The 22,220-nt window shown below is 37.5% G+C and overlaps 1 protein-coding gene across 1 annotated transcript in view; it reads left to right on the top strand.

Moving 5' to 3' along the window:
- Positions 1–237: 237 nt before the first annotated feature.
- The window catches only part of LOC114003103 (cytosolic phospholipase A2 epsilon-like), a 32,413-nt gene continuing 10,430 nt past the window's right edge, over positions 238–22,220 (top strand). Inside the window, exons 1-11 of the mRNA XM_027749738.2 lie at positions 238–292; positions 741–776; positions 6,142–6,214; positions 10,399–10,535; positions 11,242–11,373; positions 11,953–11,993; positions 18,319–18,361; positions 18,814–18,877; positions 20,265–20,407; positions 20,565–20,654; positions 21,334–21,371. Of these exons, the coding sequence (XP_027605539.2) occupies positions 266–292; positions 741–776; positions 6,142–6,214; positions 10,399–10,535; positions 11,242–11,373; positions 11,953–11,993; positions 18,319–18,361; positions 18,814–18,877; positions 20,265–20,407; positions 20,565–20,654; positions 21,334–21,371 (824 nt within the window). The 5' untranslated portion in view covers positions 238–265. The remainder of the gene's footprint in view (positions 293–740; positions 777–6,141; positions 6,215–10,398; positions 10,536–11,241; positions 11,374–11,952; positions 11,994–18,318; positions 18,362–18,813; positions 18,878–20,264; positions 20,408–20,564; positions 20,655–21,333; positions 21,372–22,220) is intronic.

A 22,220-nucleotide genomic window follows, 5' to 3' on the forward strand; every position in this document is an offset into this window, starting at 1 on the left:
AGAAAGAGGCTTCAGCGTCCTCCCCAAACCTCACGGTGGGTAGAAAAGGAATTGTTCTTTTTTCTGCTGACTCAGTTGAGGTGCTCTAATTGGCTGCAAAAATCAGGGAGGGGAATGCCTAATGACGGGAAATAATGAAGGGGTGGGGCGGGAGAGCCTCATCATAAAATCCCTATTCCTCCGCCCCTAACCTGCATGAGGAGTTTCTGCCAGCCATACGACTCAGTAACTTTTGGTATTGGACTTATATGCAACTGGGGCTGCAATGGGATCAAATTTAAGTTCAAATGAGGTAAGCAAAAGAAGCTGATAGCAAGCATAAAGTGGGTAAAATCGCCTGATATTCCAGTGAAGTTGATCACAGAGGAGAACAAGTGGTTCAAATTGTATGGGCAAATCTAGTTTGCTTTTCCTCAGATGCTGTTGCAAAGATGGCTTTCCTAGCCTAGCTTTTTAGAGAACTTCATGGCACGCCAGCACTTTCAAGCTACATTTTAGGGCTAACTATGTTACTTATTATGCTTCCTTAAAAAAAAAAAAAGCTTCATGTCAAGGAAATAAGAAGCTGGCAGAGTGTTGTGATGGTGTGATGGTGGTTGGTAAAGCACCTAACAAATGTCGTTAATGAGCATAGCTCTAAATATGGCTTTGAATGTGAGATATTTTGAAACGTCAGCCTAAAGTAAGGATTTAACATGTAGTTTAGTTTTCTTAACTTTGCCTTGTGTTGTTTTTCCTAGACTTTTACGGGCACCTCAGCACCAGCGTTGAGAACGGTAGGTAGCAATTAGCTGGCCCTTCATTAAAAGCTGTCCAGTGCTGAATGTAGATCACCAGAAAAAATGTTAGGAATTCAATGTCTCGAGGCAATTTTTACTGAGTGTTTAAAAGCTGAGCTGCCATCTCAACTTTGTAGATTAAATATTGACATGCCTTTGTGTAAACTCTAAATAGTGTGGTCTCTGTTGGTGTCTGATGCTTATGATGTCGGTGTTGCACTTTATCTGGCCTGATTTGTACTTCACCTATGTTAATTTTTTAATTCCTCCCTTTTTTGGGGGGTGGGGTGGGGTTAATTTCTCTGGCTGAAACACCACCTTTTCTTATATTTATTCCTTCATAAGAAGACCATTCAAATGGGTCTCTCAGTTGTTCTTAGTGCTCTGGTATTTCTTGTAGTCTTTCTTTGCAGCGTAATGATCTGTCATAGAGCTTGCAATTCTCTGCTTAACACGGTGTTTAAAAACATAATGTCAGAACAGGTTAAACTACAGAATAAGTGTGTTGTGTTCAGACTCCTGACAAGCATGATCTCATCTAGCCTAGTAGGAATGGGAGCAGTGCCCAGATTTCTCTGAATGCAAAAAAAGAGCAAAAGGTGTCTTGTAAAGGCTGAATTGAGGATGAATTCTTTTCACGGGCATAGGAAAACTCCCTGGGCAATTAGCAGACATTTATGTTAAGAGGTATTAGCATAAAAGAAAATATATCCGATAAGCTGCTATGATTCAGTGAAGGGGAACAAGGGCAGTGGCAACAGGATGGGTCTGTCTTCTGACATTTGCAGTGGGTTTGGGGCTGCCATATCAGTTGTAACTCTCTGGGACTCTGTAGTCAGAAGGATGGTCTCTTGCCCCTGCTTCAGTGACACGGGGGTTTCCCAGCCTGGTTTGTTTAGGGCTTTGATTCCATGTGTGGGATTCAGAGTGATACAGAGATTCTCTTCAGTGGTGGTAAATTCAGTCTGCCTTGTGAAGATTCGCTGTTATTGGTAGTTATCTGATGCCCAATTGTGCCTGAGAGCCTTCTCTGTTCGAAATGAAATGCTGTGGTAAAGCAAAAACTTTTCAGAATTTCTTCAAAAACTAGCTTTTAAAATGATGTGTAGGCCTCTGTGTATAGTCTCACATCCCTAAGAAGTATGCTAGAATCATAAAAATTATTACTTTTAGTCCTGTAAAACTAACCTGTGTTTAGATGATCAATTAGGGGTTTTTTTAGCCTTAGTGCTTTTTAGATTGTTAGTAGGTATGAAACCTATACAGTTCTGTGGCTTTAGATAGTGTCTCTTATCTTTAGGGTATATTTAGGGTGGTAGAACTGCCCTGAATACAGTGTGTACAATTTAAAGTAAGACCCAGAGGGCCTTCTTGCTGCCCTGAATCTCCAAGGCTCACAGAGGTAAAAATCAGGAATGACCTGAACTTTTTTCTTTTTCCTCTCCTTCCCCCCCTCCCCACTATAAAAGTTGGTATTTATGATAAGTATATAAACCTAGTATGCCTGAATTGGTTTTTGTTACTCAGTGGGTCTGTTAAGGAAATGAGTTTTCATTTTCAGAGTCAGTTTCAGGGCAACTCATAGGTTTTGTGTGATTTCAATTTGAGTGGCTATATAAATTAAGGTGAATATATAAAATACCTGGCAAGAAAATTTTGGTAGTACCCTTATGCTGATAGTCAAAAAAGTAACACTTTTTAGATCACCCAAATTACTATGCCATATTGAATTAATAAAGACAACCATGGTCTTGAGAAACAAAACACATCAATGTGAAAATACTTGACTTGATTTCTCTTCTAAAATTTGGATTTATTCTAACACACAAATCTGGTTCTAAAGCTCCAAACAGGAAGAGAAGAAAAAAAAAAACCACATGAAAATTGCAGTCTAACGCCACAGAAGTTTTGCATAGCTCTTGGAAAGAAGCAGGCATTGAGTCACTGCTGTTCCATTTGTTCTCATTCTGGAACAACCTTAGCAACTTCTACTGACCTTATAAGACCCAGCTATGGGATATTTTAAAATGGTTGAAATAAATACACAATATGCAGTACAAGGAAAAGTCTTTCTTATGCATTGACCTAGCATGAGGTGGTAGCCATAGTAATGTAATGAAATCCTACCTGCCTTTGAGGCTTCAAAACTCTTTGAAGTTAAAAGGTGCCACATACCTGACCAAGGTCAGAAGCAAGGCAGTGACCTGTGTTTTAAAGCACTGGCACTCTTTCTGACACGGTGAGTGATTTCTGTGTTGGTCTTCATAGCTTTTAAAGTGCTGATGAGATTTCTATTTCTTTTTGATGAGAAGGTTAAGGGAAGAGTGCTCTGCTCCAAATAGATGTGTGCTTTAATAACTACCTTTTCTCTTGATGTAACTTGGGATTGTTGTACAAGTTTCACTCTAGTCTCCTCTAGGGAAAAATTCCATGAAAAACTTTTAAGCTTGGAATTTTACTGAAATAGAGCAGTTTTAGAGCCACATGAGTTATGTAACTTATTCATATGGATGAGCACTCACGTATGTGAACACTCCTATTGACTTCCCATGGACTAGATATGTAAGGATTGCACAAGTGTGCCACAGGACTTAATTGAATTTTTAACTGACGTAGGGTAGTGTGATCAAGACTCCCATTTGCAACCTCATGTATTTAAGTAGTTTCAAAAGTGATTATTAAAATGCCTGGCTTGTGTTTCCGGTTTATGAGGTAGGAATTGTGTCACAGATGAAATAAATATAGAAGCTGAAAGTTGAAGTGTGTGTAATAACTGACCTGGGAGCCTTCTGGCTTTAGAACTTATCTGGCCTGCGATATGGGCACCATCATATTAAAGGGAAAGATGTGGAAGTCCTTGGCAATTACCAGCAGATTACCCAGTTTAAGATACGCTCCCCTAGTTTTTCTGTGTGATTTTGAGCAAGTCACTGACAGCTAGACATGACAAAGCATTCAAGCTAAAAGATAGGAGCTATAAGGTCTGACTTCCAAGACTCTATAGGATGGGAACAGACTTCACAACCTGAAGTGAAATACTGAGGGTTGCTTCCTTAAGTTAAGTCTTAGAGACTAAGATACACCAGAATGGGAATTGTAAGAGCTGAGCAGGGAACTGTCCAGGGACAGCTAAGAACAGAAATACCTTTCATAGTTCCCATCTCTGTGTGCCACTCGGCTTCAGGTAGATACCACTATCCACTTGAGATTCACAAAGTAAAGGTCTAGATGCTTGTTTTCAAAGAGCAGAACAAAGCTTATTCCTTTAAAATGGTGTCAAGCCTAGTTGTTAATAGCATTTCCCTGAGATCGGGAACTTCTGCTCAAGTCCATTCTTCTATAGTCAAGGGATTCAAGCCTTATCCTTTCTGGATAAGAGATATGCTCCACCTCTTCTGCTGAAATAGCACTTCTGAGGACAAAAACATTTATGATTTATTGGGTGAGAAAGCAGGGACCAAGAATAATTGTGGCAAATGTGAATGGATTTGGCAGGGGTAGACAAGCCTTGGCTGTTGGTCCCTGTGCCTAGGACTGCTTCTATGTTTTACCCAGTTCTATTTAATGCATATAGAAAAGTAGTTCTGGCATTTAAACTATATAGTTTGGGCATGATGTCTTTTGGTTGCTTTTGATGGAAGACTCCGATCCTTCCCCCCACAACCCCAAATAACTAATTTTCTTCTTTCAAGGTGTGTCCATCCAAGTTATCCTTTGTGACCCTGTTTGGGACAATAGAGCAGATAATGGTGTGATACATTATTTTAAAATGAAATGTCCCACAGCTGACAATTCAAGGGCTTGCAAACTGTGCACCATAAAACTGTGCCCTGTGCTAGAATTTAGTCAGGTCAAATAACACAGAACAAAGGTGCTGAGATCGATGACTGCTCTGACCTTCCTGTTACTGTCTCACTGCCCTTCAACTTTGCATCTTCAGGCCTCCTGCCAACCCAAAGGGATGTGGAAGAAAATACACTAGAGATTACCTAGGCTATTTCTTGGAGGCTGTTTTTCATCTCTTCTGCCTTTTCAGAGGTGCTGAGGTTTTCATTGGTGAGGACAAGGACCTGCTTCATTACACTGTATTAGTGTCCAGTGTCATGGTCCCAGTTGATAGACACTTTGTCAAAGCATTGTGAAACACTTCAAGATAAGCCTTGTGATACTGCTGGAAGGAAAAATGTTTCGACAAAACGTATAGCATGTATGAAGGAAATAATAGCAGTTTATTAGTTAACATCAGTACCTCATTTTTACTTTTGCTGCTTATGATTAATAAAAGCACTTCCTATGCCTGTATTAAGTAATAAAACCTATATGTTTGTGTTAAGACACTGTATTATCTTTACTAGCGTATAGCGTATCTATGAATGCAAGAGTGAGAGGGGTTTTGGGTAGAGTTAGTATCTGTTCTTACTAACTGGTACAGAGAGAAAGATTAGATAAGTTTTTGGGCACAGGAAAACCTGTTTCTGTTCTAAAACAGAATCAGTAAATGCAAAGCTAAATACCAATTTAAGCATGTGTTGAGAGAAATGATATCTGTACATACATTGGTTTTTAAAGGAAAGATGGTATATATGAAATAGAGGAGATGTTATTGTGGGAGAGAGAAAGCAGTTGTCTCCAAGGTGAAATGGGGTAAGGGTTAATTTATAGCCTGAGAAATATGAAGACATGTTAGTATGAGCTATGGAAATTATGAGTTATTATAGACTTAATATCTCTGAGCCCAAGGTGTCTGATATCTAGTGGAGTTATGAGTTAAATCCTGAGATCATCTCTGGGATGATTTTTGTAACTTTCTGCAGGGGATCAGGGCTGAAGATGACAAGTGCATCAGTCTTCATGAGAAGTATTTCATCTGTCAGCTGCATTTCTGGCATTTTAGGCTGTGCAGGGGAGCTTGTGCTGCTGAGGGAGCTTTTGCTGGTGCATGGTAGCCCCTTATCTCTACTTTCACAGCAACTGTGACAGTGTTTGGTGATCCAGTCTGTCCCACTGCAGGCAGTGGTGTTTTAGAGGTGAGGGCACCCATGTATGTACTGTAGGGATGTTTATTGTGGCAATAATGAAGCAATGTTAGAAAGAAATTATCTTTTTCAAATCAAACTCTTAGCACCTATTCTCAACTCATGTGATTTTTGAATCTGTTGCTTCTATTTTAGACCTGAAGAGAGTTCTGTACCAAAAATGTTTACAGTTTTCCAGCTGTTCCAGTTGGTTTGCAATTTTACTGGCTCAACCTTAAACCCCTTGTTTTATCTACATCCTTAGAACTTTAGGGTTACAGTAATCTGTGACTATAGAGTATAATAATAATGTAATCTTTTTAAAATTTTTTTTAATTTTTGTGTAGGCACCTGTATCTCCTTTCAACTTGCTCACTGTAAAAATACTAAGAGTGAGGAATGTCCGGAAGGCAGACTTGTGTGAGTACTTCTACTGTTGTTGGATGTTTTGTATAACTCTTTAAAGAAAATATTTAGACAATGTTATTGTTCTCAAATTGTGCAGGAGTAAAAAGATATATTGCTGCATGTTTGCAAGAATTATTTTTAGTTTGATACTGAAATGTTGTTTTCTGCTCTTCAGTTTAAAGAGACTGACTCAAGCAAGGTGATGCATTTTATGTCTTTTTTTCATACCTCAATGTATGAGATATATTTCCTACCCTTCTGACATCAGGCTTAGCTGCTGATCAGAGGGCTGTTCAGTAAACAATGTAAATTCTTGTGGTTTTAAGTAAGAAACCTGAGTATTTCCTACAGAATTTCTGGATAGAAGAAAGGAGAGAACTGTTAATGCAGACATAAAATCAGCAGTAGTGGGAAAGCCTATGAAAATAACAAAGTACAAGCAAAAACATTCTATTGCTTCTATTGCTTCTATTGCTTCTGCAAAATTTATAAATATGCAAGAAGTTATGATAAAATCCAGTGTGTCTCAAAATTAATTTCACCTAAAAAATGGAGCACTTTAAAAGTCATAAAAAAAAATGAACAGAACATTACTGTGAGAGCCTGAAAGGAATTTAATTGGGGGATAGTGAGGCGAAGTGAGAAAAGGATGTCTAGAATAGAGACTACAAGAGAAAAATGTCATAGCCAGATCACAGAACAAGAGTTAATAGTGAGAAGAGCCCAGGACAGAAGAAATCTCTGTGGTAGGGAAGTCTAGGGAGTCTGGTGACATCCAGCTGAGAAAAGCCCTATAACAATTCACGGTCTCTGCTCTGCAGGCTGGGGGGCATTGGCTTGTTGAACCAGAGTGTGTGGCAGCAAATTTAAAATGAAATCCTCAGTGGGAAAATGACACTTGCAAAAGATGGAAAGAACACCTTGTTTGCTGTCCAGATCTGACACTGACTTACCCAGGGGGAGGACTGGCTTAATTCTGAATTTTCTAATTCATTGAATATCTTCCTCACAACTTATATTACACAGATGTGGGTCCTCAATAATACACTCTTCTAGGTGCATTGAGACTTGTTCAGATGTCTTTCAAAATGCAGTTATGTCACTGAATCACTTTAATGGAGAAATGTGAGTAGTGAAACATCTGTTTAAAGAGGTTGGAAAGGCATGAAAGAAAAATGTGAAATAAAGAGAATAAGGAAATTTGAATCTAAAGACCACAAGAATAAAACCAAAAGGTATAAAACAAAAAGTCCACAATATATTCCCTTAAAACTTGTTGAACATGGCTCAAAATCAGTTTTCTTTTGGTACCCGCAGAATTTCATGCAGCACATCGTAGTTACTGAGAAAACCAGCTGTAAATTTTAGTTAATCCATTCTATATTTTTAGATTTTAACTTGTGTGATGGGTCAGGAATAGAGGGAAAACTTATCAGAGGTTTAATTTGGTGGTTTCTGGCAGGAGGGATGTGGTTAGATGACATGGAAGTTGTGCTTAAAAGCAGTGGTTTTGAATGGCTGATTACTATCAGGGAACAAATCTCTGCTGCACTTACTTGTGGTATTCTGGATTACTTACTCATGAGTCTTCTACAATGTAATACTACTGTGCTTCTTTATGTTTTCCCTTGGTTCATTAGACAAGATGACCTTATAAGACATAAAGTTCTAGGTTTCCTGGAGACTTAAAGACTAATTTTTATGTACAGAAACATGCATTCTCTGGGCTTATGGTCGGATGCATAACTTTTCATTTGACAAAATGCAGATGTTCAAATGCCTAAATGGTATTTTGCACCAACCAAATAGGCCAGCATTGCAATTGCATCTACCAACCTGCATGCACAATTATTGGTGCATTTGTGTACTCCAGTAGATCGTCTGCTTATGCTCTAGTTTCTTGTGGCTGTCGTCCTCAGGAACAACTTGCTCGCAGCCACTTGTTACCACAGTGAATCATGCAATTTTTTCCGTTAAACTTTTTGGCAGATCTGCTGTACCATATGGCTTTAGTACTTTGTATTCTGGTCTCAAGAACAAAAAAATATCATATCTTTACCTCCTTGATATGCCCCAGATTCAGAACTTGGGCATCCTAAGAATTTATTTAAAGTGTATCTGTCTGAGAGTTTTGTAAGCTTTTCAGTGAAAGTATTTTCTCAACAGAAAATTTGTTGTCTGAAGAAACTCGCATTATTGTGGAAAACCTGTCCATTTTTTTGTCTGCAGTGGGAAGGATATTTCAGGCAGTCTTTTCCTTTTCTGAGGTATAAAAAAGGCAAACATTTCAGCTAGTTTTCCTTGAAACCTCACTCTTTTCAATATGGGAAAATATCCCTTTTTTACCTGTTCGTAATGGTAACAGTATGCTGCTTGTTACAATTCTAAGTTAGCATTTATTTCCTCCACTTTAGTTTTCTGGTTTTTATGGTTAAATGTTGGTCTTATGTTAAATGTCTGTCTAAATGTTATGTTTTTATGTTAAGTCGTGGTGTCAATTTATTTTTTATGTTCCTATTTACTTTACCAGTGAAAAAAGAGTATACTTTAACAGTATTCCTCCTTACTGTTGTTTCAGAAAAAGATAATTTTAATAGGTTTGGGTATAGACCTGAAAAACTAGACTGTGTTTTTGACCCTGACACTGACTGCATTATGAGATCTTGGGCAAATCATATAATCATGGAATGGTTTGATTTGGAAAGGACCTTAAAGAACATTTAGTTCCAAACTCCCCTCCCATGGGCAGGGACAATTTCCACTAGACCAGGTTGCTCAAAGCCCATATCCGACCTGATCTTGAACAGTTCCAAGAAATTCAAGTCTTCTCAATGTACTTTTATTGCTACTGTGAAGTAATTCGTCAGTGTAGCTCGAGCCCTTTGAAAATGGAAACTGTAGCTTTAAATCACCATTAATCATTTACATTTTCATCTGCCTACTCTTGTGCCTCTGCAGAACATCTGATCAGTCACGCCCTTCTGATTAGGTGTAACTAAGGCCACTCTCTGGAAACACTTTCCTTCCCACAGTCATTATCAAGATTTTGCTAATCATGATAGCATGGTTAACTACACAATAAAGGCACAGCTTGGCTGGTAGAAAAATCTAAATCTGCAGTTGTTACTGAAAGATAAAGAGGAAATACATGAAGTAATTGTTCTTAATATGATGTAATAACACTGTTACAGGTTTTGGGAGTGATGCAGGGCTTGACCATGGGTTGAATTATTTGGTCTCTTCTGACTCACAAGGTTGCTGTAAGAACCATGTGAGTGGCCGAGCATTGCTAATGTGAAATAGGGAGATTTCATTACAGGTATGAGAGAAAGGCTGTCAGTGCCTGTGTCGTGGTTCTGCAAATCTCACTCCCTGGAGTTCTCCCTCCAAATCCGAGGACTCAGAATATAGGAGAAGCTAATGTCTTTGATGGCACTCATGGCTTCCTTCCCCAGACATGAGTGATGGCAGAATCTTTCTAGTCTGCAGATAAAATAGTAGGAAGGAATTGAACAACTAGTAATTTAATTGTGGTGATGAAACTGATTTTTGTTTTCCAAAAGAATTGCTGAGAAATATATAACTTCTAAGAACTTGGTCAAATATCTGAATGAATATGGAATTGACACATTCTGATTTGGGGCACAGAAATCAAACTTTTCAGCTTTGATGGGGGAACACTTTGCTTTTTGGCAAAAAAGATCTGTTGTTCCATATTTAAGCCAGCACTTCAATAAAGGCTTTCATTTAGTTATTGAAACTTTTCATTCTCTAATGAGATTCTTCCCAAATTTGGGGAATAAATTATAGAAAATAAGTCTCTACAGCCCAGATTTAATGTTTTGAGGTGTGTTGTCTGTTCAAGCTGTTTGGAAAGTCATGAATATAAAACAAAATGCAGTGTGGATAGGTGTGCGTGTACTGTACATGGAGTACAGCGCTATTTCAAATATAAAGTAACATTAAAAAAAAAGTAAGTCTGACTAAAAATGAAAAGGTGGAAATGAGCATTGCAAATGAGTGAAGATGTCTCTATTTTCCTGTAAATGCTTCATTGTATTACTTACTCATACTCTGTATATTTTAGGAAGAAAGCCCCAGCTGTGCCATCTTTGTCTTATTAAGGTTAAATGTGCACTGTGCAGTAATTCTTTCTCTGGATACATTTTAACTCTACTCATCTTCTCCCTATACAGTCACCCTTTCAGACTGTTATGTGACACTGTGGCTGCCTACTGCCTCAGCTGAGAAGGTTCGGACCAGAACCATCAGGAACAGCAAAAACCCTGTTTGGAATGAAGCTTTCTGCTATAAGATCGACCGCCGTGTCAAGGTGATGAAAATAAATGGTTTTCATAATTCGATGTCTGCAGATAGTGGATTACACAAAAGTACAATAAACCAATACATATATAGTTAGTTTCCAAGCACTGGAGATATTAAAGATTTCTCAGAAAAAATCCCTGTTGCTTATATACTCCTTAGTGTTGTTCTATTCCAGCTTTTTGTTACTTAAACATCTACTATACTGAAAGAGTAAGAATGCCCTGCAGCATATGGCCTTACTATCCCATTCCCAATCTTGACACATACAAGTGAAACCCAAGATCATGTAAAAAATAATAGTAAAATGAGTTAGTTCTAGATATTGTGGAAAGGAAATCCTTTAAATCTTCTTTACTGTGCCTGTTTTATACACTTAGACCCAAAGGCCATAAAAAAAATGTAGAAACATTTAATATCACAAATTAATTAAATAAACAATTAATATCACAAATTCATGAATATTCTACATGACCTGCCTGTCTCTTCTGCCTGGGGAAGTGAAACAAACCCGCTTCTTTGTGTATGTAGAATTACTAGTAATGTGAAGTCTAATAATCCCAAATCTCTTCCCATTTTCTGTTTCCCTTCTCCTTTTCCTTCTTCCCCTAAAATTGGAGGGGCAAGGGAAGAAAACCTAGTCTTGAGATTTTCCTGCCTTATGCGGCTCCCAGATATAGTAATAACTCCATTATATTCTTAACCTCTTTGTGCAGAATGTGCTGGAGCTAAAGGTCTGTGATGAAGACACAGTCACCAGGGACGATGAACTCTGCACGATTCTCTTTGACATAGATAAACTCACTGTTGGACGTACTGTTCGAGTGAAGTTTCAGCTGAATCCACAGGTGAGCACTGGAGTTGGTGAGAACAAAAGTAGATTCTTTCCTTCCATCTAAATATAACCTTTTACAGTGTTTTATTATAGGGAACGTCTACTTAAACAGTATTTTGCTGCTATTATAAGAAAGACTTAAAGTTCCTGTATGAGTGCTTCATGCACTATGCTAAAAATCTAGGATGGAACGAGCTGGAACTAATTATCCAGAGTCTTAATTCTAAATGTTTCTGGCATGTTTGTTGGCTTTTGGTATACGTTCTGAATTTTCAGCCTCTTTAAACTGTAATAATATTGAAGCATCTGACTCTTTTTGTGTTGGGACTTAAAATCTGAAAAATAGTTGTTTTAGCAGAATAGAAGTTCCTACATCTGCCTGCTCATATAGCATTTGGATTTCAAGAAACTAGTTTTAGCAACTGCTTTTTCAATATCTTAAAATTCAATATCATCAGTTGACATTACATCCTGGGAATTCTCCTAAGTGCTATTCTAAATACATATTTTAAAAATTATATGTAACTGGTATGATGAAAGCTGAGAAGAAAAATAAATGATGTATCTTTGTTTCCTTTTCTCCTCTCTTCAGGCACGTGAGGAGCTGGAAGTGGAGTTCACATTGCAGAACACGTGAGTAGAGTCCTAAATTCTAAATAAAGTGTTGTATTTAGTATAAAAATAGCCTGAAAAACCGATTCATATGGAGAGTTCTTCTTAAACCTGAAGTCTCTGAAAGCAGTATCTAGATGTTTTTATTCAAGTCTAGTAAAATAGGATTTCAGAATACATATTTATAGATTTTAATTATCTGAAATGTCACTTTAACCCTGTTTGACTACTGTTCTCTTTTTTGTCATTGAATTAATATACAACAAAGTAGGGGGACAATGACAATATTCAGGAAGTTTTGACCCTTAAAAGAAGGAGTGCCAAACTTGAATGTCTTAATTACCCTCCTTCTTGAGGAATCTGGCTTTTCACATCCACAACATTATAAAATGCGCTTCTGTAAATTGATTATTCAATTCATCTGGCTACACATGGGAAGCTATGGTAGAGAAGGGAGCTAAATATTCTGCATAAAACAAGGACCAAAGATCACCGTGGGAGTCTGAGGAACCAGGAAAGGTGGAGGAGCAGCAGTAACTTCACTTGGTAGACTTGAAAGCTTTTGGTGGAGTTTGACTGTTTAGAGGATGTATTTGTTTCATGTAATTCATGCTGTGGAGAAGCCTAGGAACCTGTTTTTTTGGAGAAGGAGTCTGTTGCAGGATCAAGGGTATTCTAGTCTGTCCCCAAAATATGCTTCATGACTCTGAGGAAGTTACTTGAAAGGGTTTCTATTACCAGTTCAATCCATGTTATTGGACTGAAAGTGTTATTTAAACAACCTTAGAGGTGGTGATATTTTTGGGAGCTTCTCAAGACATTTGGGATGCTTCAGGAGGTCGCGGTATAATGTGTTGGTGAACATTAAGTAATGTGTTTATTTTCGACAGCAGGTGAAATAAGAACTTGCAGGTGAGAGGGCAATAACTCAGTGTTAAGAATGGAAAAGGAAAGATCTCACAGTGTTCACATGAAAGGCAGTCCCAGAATCTCCTATTACAACTCGTGGAGACTCATCAGCATGGATTGTTTGTTGTTTACTGTGCACCAAAACTTGCAGAAGGCCTAGCAGCATCAAGACAAACAGTGCCTGTCACCCCTCAGGAGTGTCATGACATCAGTAATGGCAATGGGGAAGTCCCAGTAGGCATCCCAATGTCCTGGAAGGCCTGCCTAGGGCCTTCCTTCCTTTGCAAGTTAGAGGATGGCTTATGGAGTTGATATATAGAATCATACTCTTGATATTGATGGGGAAGGTCCAGATAGGTTGTCTGACTTGGATGCTGTGCACAAGTAGGTTTGCATATGGAGATGGAGGCTGGAATTTGCCTCAGAGCGTGTGCACCACCAGCTCTGTGTCAGTTTTCTGTTGGAGATTGCAGCAAATTGCCTTTTCCTGGAGTCATATTCAATAAAGTCAGAAACACAGCAATTTCTGCAAGTGATGCCTGAGTAGCAATTCTACTGGTTGAAAAATAATGGTTGGGACTTTACAAATAAAAAGGACCCTTGGTAGTCTCAAAGAAGTGGTTTAAAAAAGAATGACAGTCATGGCTCAGTTGCTACAGCAAGAAGGCATCTGATCTACCTTTTTCCTTATAGTGTTCCTGAGTGACCAATGTAATAGTTGTGGCCTGAAGAACTCCACTTGCCAAGGGAAGAAATTGCTGCATTATAAGTGAGGAATTGTGTGTAGGTCCCAGTAGGACTGAGAAAATCTGCTTCCTGTTGGAAGTCAGATAAACTTTTCCCCTACTTATCCCTCATTTGCATTTCTTGTATTTGTGTGGTGGTCAATGCTGTTCTGCCCATCAGTTAAGTCTGGAATAAAGGTCTAAGCACACCTGAACTGATTAAATATTGTGATCTTCGTAGGATGTTGAGAGGGGTCTTTTTTCCCCTCAGCAAAGGAAAGTATAATGTCAGAGTAACTAATGAAAGGGTTTTTCTACTAAAATTGGATCACATTGTTTGTTATAAATGAGAGAGCCATGAAAAGGTCTGAAAAACTGAACTGAAGTTTGGTCACCAAACTTCAGTTTGGGTCACCAGAAAGCTAGGGACCAAGCTGACCTCACACGTGTTGAACAAGCTCAGCAGGTTTCGGCAAACTTTTTAGTCATTGGTGGATGGGAGAAGTATTGACAGAGATTAGAGATAATTTTCAGAGGAAGAGAGCCCTCTGATAACAAGAACTACAGCTAAACATGGGATATTTTCTAAAAATCTTGTACTGTGATGGGAACAATGAGAACATACATTTGGGGAGTAAATATGGCAGTTTATATCTGAAATTAATAATTATTCCCATCAGCAATTTTTCCTGATGCTATTTATCTGTAGTTTTTAATTTTTGCAGCATCTTCTTTCCACACATCACTAATTGCAAATTTACTACATTAGCTTGTTCTTTCTTTCCAGCGTTTCAGATGAATAATATCACACATGAAGTGCAACCCCAGGCCAAGAAAGTTTCTTAAGTTGCACCTGTGATAGTGGCTTTGTCACTCCTATTTTTGTTTGCCTATACTCTCACTGCAAAGTTTGTGTTTGCCAAAAAGAATATTGTAAAAATTCACTCATGATACATTGATGGGCTATATGAAATTTGTTTCTGCATTCATTCCCATTTTATTTTATTTAAAACGGAAGAAAACTTTCATTTTGGTAGCTGGGTTTCCACAACTGCAAGATGAATACTCTATCTAGTGTTGCCTCACTCTTAGGCCACTCCTGCAGTATCAGCAAATGCTCACCTCTCTGCTGCAGAGTGGCAGGCACTGAGAGCCAGATGTTTGATCCTAACAACATGGAGAGAAAGGCATGCTCCTTCCTCCAAGTGTCACCAGCAACTGAGCCAAGGGATTGCAAACGCCCGCCCAATGTTTTATGGGCCCATAACACAAGCCCAGCTGCCATGAGAGCTGCTGCACTCAAGCGGCAGTGACAGAAAAGGTAAGGTTGTTGTACACAGGTTGCTGATTTGAATACTTTAGTGCTTTTTGTGTTATTTTCTGGTGATTATCAATGGTAATGTGGGCTTTCTTCCCTGTGTTTCCATTGGTAGGGTCCAGCATCAGAATGAGCCTATACGGGTTGCTACAGGGACTGGGTCCCGCTGGACTAGGTGGCTTCGTTCGCTCAACATCCCCCTCCCCTCTGACTTCTACTGAAGCCCACACTCGATATTGAGGGGCCACTAAGAGGCTTCTGATGAACTAAAAGGTACTTTGAGTTTCCAAGGAGAGGTCTGAGAGCCCCATGGCATTTGCTGTACCTGCTGATCTTCTCTTTGGCCTGTTTTTTTCTTTCAGATGTCCCAAGTTGAGGAAGTGCATCTCAAACAACTCTTAGAAGAATGAAGGACCACTCTTACACAACCTTTCATCTCAGCTCCCTCTCCCTTTTTTTTTTTCAAATGTGAAAGACAATATTTGAAACGAAGGCCAATAAATAAATGTAAATAGGTGTACAATAAGTTGTATAAAAGTTAAGTATTGATTATTGAAACATGGCAAAAGCATGATTTTTAGACAATAAAAGTTTTTTTCTTTCTGTAGTTCTGCTGTATTATTTTGATAAATTCTCCCCATGTGTGGGAATCATGCTAGCCATTTGGTTTGGGCACTGCTGAGGAAACACTCAGGCTGTCTCCATCCATTGGGGACCAAATGTACTGCTCGTATTTTGGAGGAACACTGAAGACAAAAGTTAGAAGTTGAGAAAGATGACAACCAAAAAACATTTGAGGTGAATACAGCCTTCTTTACTGAAACAGTACTATACCCCATGCTTCTCTTCAGTCGTCAGAAAATTCAGAAAAGTAGCTTGGAACCCAATAAAATGAGGGAAGCTGGATCTGGCATGAAAGAATTCAAATTTTGTAGATAGGTATCAAACAATTCGGATTCTCTGGTGAAATGGAGCACATTAGTCTATTCTAAATGAGAACTGCAATGCAAGAATAAGTTACAGTGTGACTGTAACTTCCCATACAATGTTTCCTGTTTCATTATAAGTCAGGCACAATCTATAAAGGAGAAAGCAGCAGTTTGATGTATACCACTCCACTTGATGTATACCAGGTGTTGGGAAATGATCCCTGGGCTCACAGAGTCCACTACAGCCTTAGGCACCCCTTCAACAGACACGTAGTGAAGAAGGATGTCTAGAGTCTCTGTTTTTGGCTTTCCCTGCCACAGGCTGTAATATGCTGCTGATTCTCATAGTGAAACTGAGGTCTGCAATAAAAAAAGACCACAAATCCCAAACTGTGATGGAGGAGAGGACAGGAGTCTTAGTATGTGTAATAAGGACTTCTAATAGCAGGTTGATTGGTAGAGAAATTACCAGCTAGTCACAAGAAATGGATGCTATTCAGAGCTCCAAAGATAGGCAAAATATTCAAAAGTCCCTGCCAACCTGAATAGTAAGAGCTCTTTTGCACGCAGTTCAGCTCTGTTTCTAACTGTGGCTGATTTCCAAAGCTTCAGAGAAAAGTGAGTACCTTTGCTCTTCTAACACTAGTGTATGGATAACCAGGTTAAAAAAAAATAAATTAAAGCATCTGTCTTAGGCTGTGACCAGCCGAAATCTTGAAATTCAGGATATAAAAGTGGAAAGTGCAGTGTGGAGAGTAACTAACAAGTGACAGTAGCTGGGCTTTCTTACAGCACTGACAGCAGAGGTAACACCCCAATAGAGAAAATTCTGATATTGGTGCTTAATGGCTGAGTTGTCCTGGTTCTTCTCAGGAGCATTCCAAGCTGTTCTGTACAACAGTGCAGGTTTTCCACCATGTTTGAGGGTCACACCTGGGACCTCCTGGCTGTCAGCTAACTTTATACTTTACTGATACCAGTACTTCAAATAATACTACACTTTACTGGACATTTACTTTCAAGAAGAGATATCTTTACCTCTCTTTCCACCTTCATTTCATCAGGCTATGCAGACTAAAATCTTTTAATATTTATCATGCTGTTTCTTGCTTTCCTTGTTTTTCTTAATGAAGCATTTGAAGATAGTGACACCATATGTAATGTTATGACTATTTTATTGCAAAACCATAATTAAGTGCAAAAATTTGTGTCTGAAACAAAACTTGAGTGGTATGGTACTTATGCCCATTTCCCTGTATACAGGTAGAAACACTGAGTATTTCTTGTCCATTCCTGACAAATGTTCTTTGAATTCTTCTGAAATACACTTTCAAAGAAAGATCTTACAAAATTCTTAAGTGCATAACTGTTTTTTGAGGAGAGGTGTTTGCTTGGATTTTGTTGTTGTTTGGTTTTTTTTAATGGAAAGTTTTGCAGTGTATTTAGCCAGCTCATATTTTTCTCTTAAAGGAAAACACTGATTTGGAAATGAAACTTTAAGCTGTTTATGAGCCTTGCAATTTTAGGTGAATTCTTTGTCACGGGAAATCTTATAAAGCTATTATAATGCGTGTTTATACTGAAATCTAATAGTTATGATAAATCTTCACTTAAAGGGGATACAACCAATGTCCTTCATCTGATTTCAAAGGAATTGTATCTTCTGGCTTCAGCTGAGATAAAATACATAAAATACAAAATTATGTGAAACCTCAGAGTGTTATAATCCATAGCTTTTAAAGTCTTAATAGACAGCTTGTAATCTCTGTAGCAGGTTGAGGAGTCAGTGCTCAATCTTCATAAAGTATTCCTTTTTAACTACTCTGAGTTCTTGAGATACTATATAAATTTACATGTGCAATTTATTAAATGGGTAAATGATAAGATATTCTTAATGGACATTGCCTTATTTTTCTGATGGAAAAATAAGAATATATTATGAATTAACCTCTACCCCTGTAGGAAACACATCTACACATATAGTGATCTATTAAAATCTCATGTGTGATTTGCAGGTCACTATATAGAGGTGAGTAAAATTACTTCTGCTGTTATGGTGATTTTTTTTTTTTAAGTTGTGGAAATCTAAGCAGTTGTATCAGTTTTTGAAGTACAAAACCTTGGGTAAAACTGTAATGATCAAAACAATCAAGATGGATTTAACAGCCTCCAGCTGTCATCAAACTCAATATGTCACATATCAGTATTCATTGCATGGTTTGCTGAAGCAAATGTATAAGACCACAGGAGTAGAAATCCAACTTCATATATTGTCATGAGTGGATGGAAAAATTGCAACTCAGGTCATCATCTAATCTTAAGCTTTAAAGTATTTTTGTGTGAGAATGTTAAAGTCAGAAATGTCAACGCTGATGGGGGAAATGAGTAATGTGTAAACTAATAGACTTAAATATTTGTCTGAGTTGTCACACCCATGACATTATATTTTCTGTTTTATTTTTCAGTCTGGACTATCCTGATGGCATTATTACTAATGGAGTACTAGTGGTAAGATATATTTATTACAATCTTTCTTGTCTCTGCATAGCAAGTACAGACTAACTAACTCTGGAAACTTTGAACTCTGTCCTAAAGCCAATATTGCCACCTACTCTGTTCTACAAACTGGAGGCCTAGAACTATCAGGAGTTAGTGAAGCAAGTGATACAATGCTCATAAAATAGTCCCGTATCTTACTGCACCCATTATTTTGAACAGGGCTCATCTTCTTTACTTAACTGTCTCTCCAAGTTCAAGCAGCTCATGAGCTGTTCCTCTTTAATTTCATATTCAGAAAAAAATACCTTATCTCTATTTCCCTCATGTTATCTGAAGACATAATAATAGATAATAACTGTGTTCCTCATTGATCAACCAGAGGGGTTGGTTGAGAACAGTATGAATCACTTGCAATGACATTTATACTTCTCTCAGTCATCACTCATCCTCTCTTGCTACAGGCACGTGAGGTTTCCTGTTTGGAGGTTAGAGTGGATATGGGGAAGCTGAAGCAGCAATCCACAAGTGAGGTTATTGCTTCATTCAACTATTGTTTTTGTGTTGTGATTAAGTCATTATAACAGATGTTTGTGCACGTTACTGTAGCTGTGTCATATAATACTTAGTTTTGCCATGTCCCACCTGACAAAAGATTGTATATGTCAAAATTCAAGTTAGTCAAGTATTTGGTTATGAGGCAAATCTTAAACTGATGCAAAAATAGAGCCATATATACTAGAATGAAAAACTTGGAAAAATTATGTTAGTTCTTTTTTTGTTTATTGCTTGTCCAAAATGAATTTTTCTAAGTTGGATCTTCTTTTAAAATTATAATTCAAATAATATGTAAAAATATTATCCTGTATGTTTGATTTGGGTTTGAGTATGTATAAAGTTTATGCACATTTAGGGTTCTGAAAGAGACTTTTTATGTTTTTTTTTTTAGTAAAAATAATAAACTTAAGCTCTTAAAACTTAAACGTAAAATTGTATCGAAGGGGTCTGCCCAAAATGTATGAAAATACTCCGCAACCACAGGATCACCAAAACAGGACTGTTTGTAAAATTTAGCTCTAATAAATACAGCAGGATTCTTTGCTAGTCTTTAAATTCATTCAAATAAACAGTAACTTTTGTAGAACTGCTCATGCGGCAAATCTCAAAAACTCTCATCTGTTTTGAGTTAATTCACGGATGGAAAATTGACCTTTACAAAGAAAATGGTAGCAATTACTGAGTTGCACTGCAGGAACTTTCAGGCTGAAATCTAACATGGGGAGGAAAGGTTAGTGAGGTAAAATCATATGCTTCTTGGCCCTGATCTTGCAAGAGAACTGTATATTATCTCTCTGTAAACGTAAAGGCTTTTTTGTACAAGAAACACAGACTTGGGATTGACAGGTTGTTTCAGTTTTGGTGACATAAGGGCATATACCAAGTAGTCTGCTTGATTTTTGAGTTTATAGAATCATTTGACAGTTGTAGTCTTAATATAATGAAATGTACACAATGAACCAGAACAGATTGACTTCAAATAAATGACTCTCATTCAGCATGGATAATCCAAAATGCCCTTAAACTGACACTCCTTTAAATCTAAACCTTAGTTTCATTTAGTTATGGAAAGCACCTACCAAATAGCAAGCTGTGATATTTAAAAAATTTGTGATTTCTGTATATTTATGATTTATACAGATTCACCAAGATATTTTATATCAGTTTTCAGTCTGTTTCAGACACCCAAAGTCTACTTAGTCATCGTGGTGTAGAAAAAATCAGACAGAAAGAGTGCAGAGTAGAAGCGGATTGTTTTTGTTTGGTTGGTTGGTTTTTTGTTTGTTTTTTTTTAATTAGCTGTGTATGTTTGCTTAGGATAGTTAAAATTCTCTTTGTTCCCTACCTCTCCATTTAGACCAGGAGCTTACATTTACAGTGAAAGGATCACATGAAGGAAGCCAGAAGATTTTGCTGGACTCTGGTCCCAGCCTTCATATCATCATGTTTCACTGCATCATAAATGACCAGACAAGACTGGATATTATATTGCCAGAAGAGGTAAGTTCTATTTCTGTCTGTTACCATTAACCTCAATGAAATTAGAACAAGAAATTAATGTAACCAGTGATCTGAACTAGCCCTCTTAGTATGAGAAATTCTAGAGATGACAAACATTTCCTGTGTGCATACCCAACTCTTTTTTACATTTTTTCAGCTGGCTGATGGAAATGAAACAGAGAAGCCTGGGGTCCTTTCTTTCCCTTTGAATTCTCTCCCTTTGCAGAAGGAAATAGTACTAGAAGAGGTGAATGCTGTGAACCTTTCGAGATATATATTTTTAAAATGTGCTTGATATTGTCCTGCTTAGAAATAAAGTTACCAAATAAAAAAATCACTGTGTAAAATTGTACAACTAGTTATTGTAAATGATAAAAAATAGTTTGTCATAGTCACTTTTAAGGAAGCAAGTGTTAACAATAATTTTCATAATATGAAAATCATTGTAACCCTGCATCCCACAATTAGAACCAAGTGGTTTCAAGGAACAAAAGTGACTGTCATATGTACATGCATTCAAGATTTTTTTTTATATTGGGGTAATTCTGGAATGGCTAATAATTAAAAAAAATTATCAGATTATGAACTTAATTCAGATTTTAATTTGTCTAAATAATGATAGTGGGAGTGGTTTTGTATGTATTTTTTTATTTTAGTTTAATAAGTTAACTTATTCCTGTTGCCTCTTCTAAGTGTGTGCACTGGTGACTGGTGTGACATGCAAACTTGTGGTGCACTACCTGCCCCAAACATGCAGGCTTATAAGAGAAGAGAAAATGTGACTGGCTAATTGTATGAAAAAAGTCCTTAACCTTATGCTTTATTATTTAAAATCCCCCTCTCTTACTCAATAGGCATTGCCTGAGCTTGAAAGAAAGAATGTTTTAAAATTTGGTGGTAATTAGTTTTACTTTCTCAATTTCTAGGATAATTCATTTCGCTTGTGCTTGACAACAAGAAAATGGTAAGATAGCCTCTTTTTGTCCTATCATCCAGGACTACTGTAAACTAATTATGTAGGGTTTTTTCTATGATAGGTGGAGAGATGAACACATGCCACGTGAGTGCTTTGTCCTGTGCTCACGTGGTGCTTGAGGTGAGTACAAGTCTGCTGCAGTTACAGGATTGTGCAGTTCAATATGAGTATGTGAGCCTTCATAGATTTCTTCAGAGTAAATTAGTTTATTTTATGACTATGGTTCTTACATGTGAGTAAAACTGTACTACTCACATATTAATTTTATTTCCCATTTATGCCAACAGTCAGATTTGCATAATGATTGAAATAAACTCTATCAATCTTTAACTTTGCAAAATCACCAAAATAAAAGTAGGGCTTCTGCCCGTTCTCCTGCTTCACCAAATAGAATGGAAGCTGAGATCTGACCAGCTGCACCTCTGACAACCCACTTGCAGGGACAGAACTGCACCAGTGATAGGTAAAATTGAAGATGATGATGTTTCATGGTATAGCTGAAAACTTCACGTGGTTCACATCATTCCCACTACTGGGTGATATATAGAAGGGAATCAAGGTGGATTTTCATGACATGGGAGCACTTTGTGTAGGTGCAGAGTTACCTGTTCAACCTCAGACCATAACAAAATATATTGAAATGTGAATCTAGAAGACACAGATTTATAGAGAGAGCAGGAGAAATTTTAATCTATTACTAAAAGAGTTGTTTATTTTGTAGAGTAAATCAGTTGAAACTATTCTGTTTTTGAAATTACACTGTAAGATAAACCACATTTGCTGGAGAACAGAGGAACAGAGGGTTAGGAGCATTAATCCTTGAAACACTCAAATTTG

This window comes from Pipra filicauda, unplaced genomic scaffold (genome assembly GCF_003945595.2).
Source record: "Pipra filicauda isolate LSUMZ 115617 unplaced genomic scaffold, ASM394559v2 scaffold6_size6359152_pilon, whole genome shotgun sequence".
NCBI lineage: Eukaryota > Metazoa > Chordata > Aves > Passeriformes > Pipridae > Pipra > Pipra filicauda.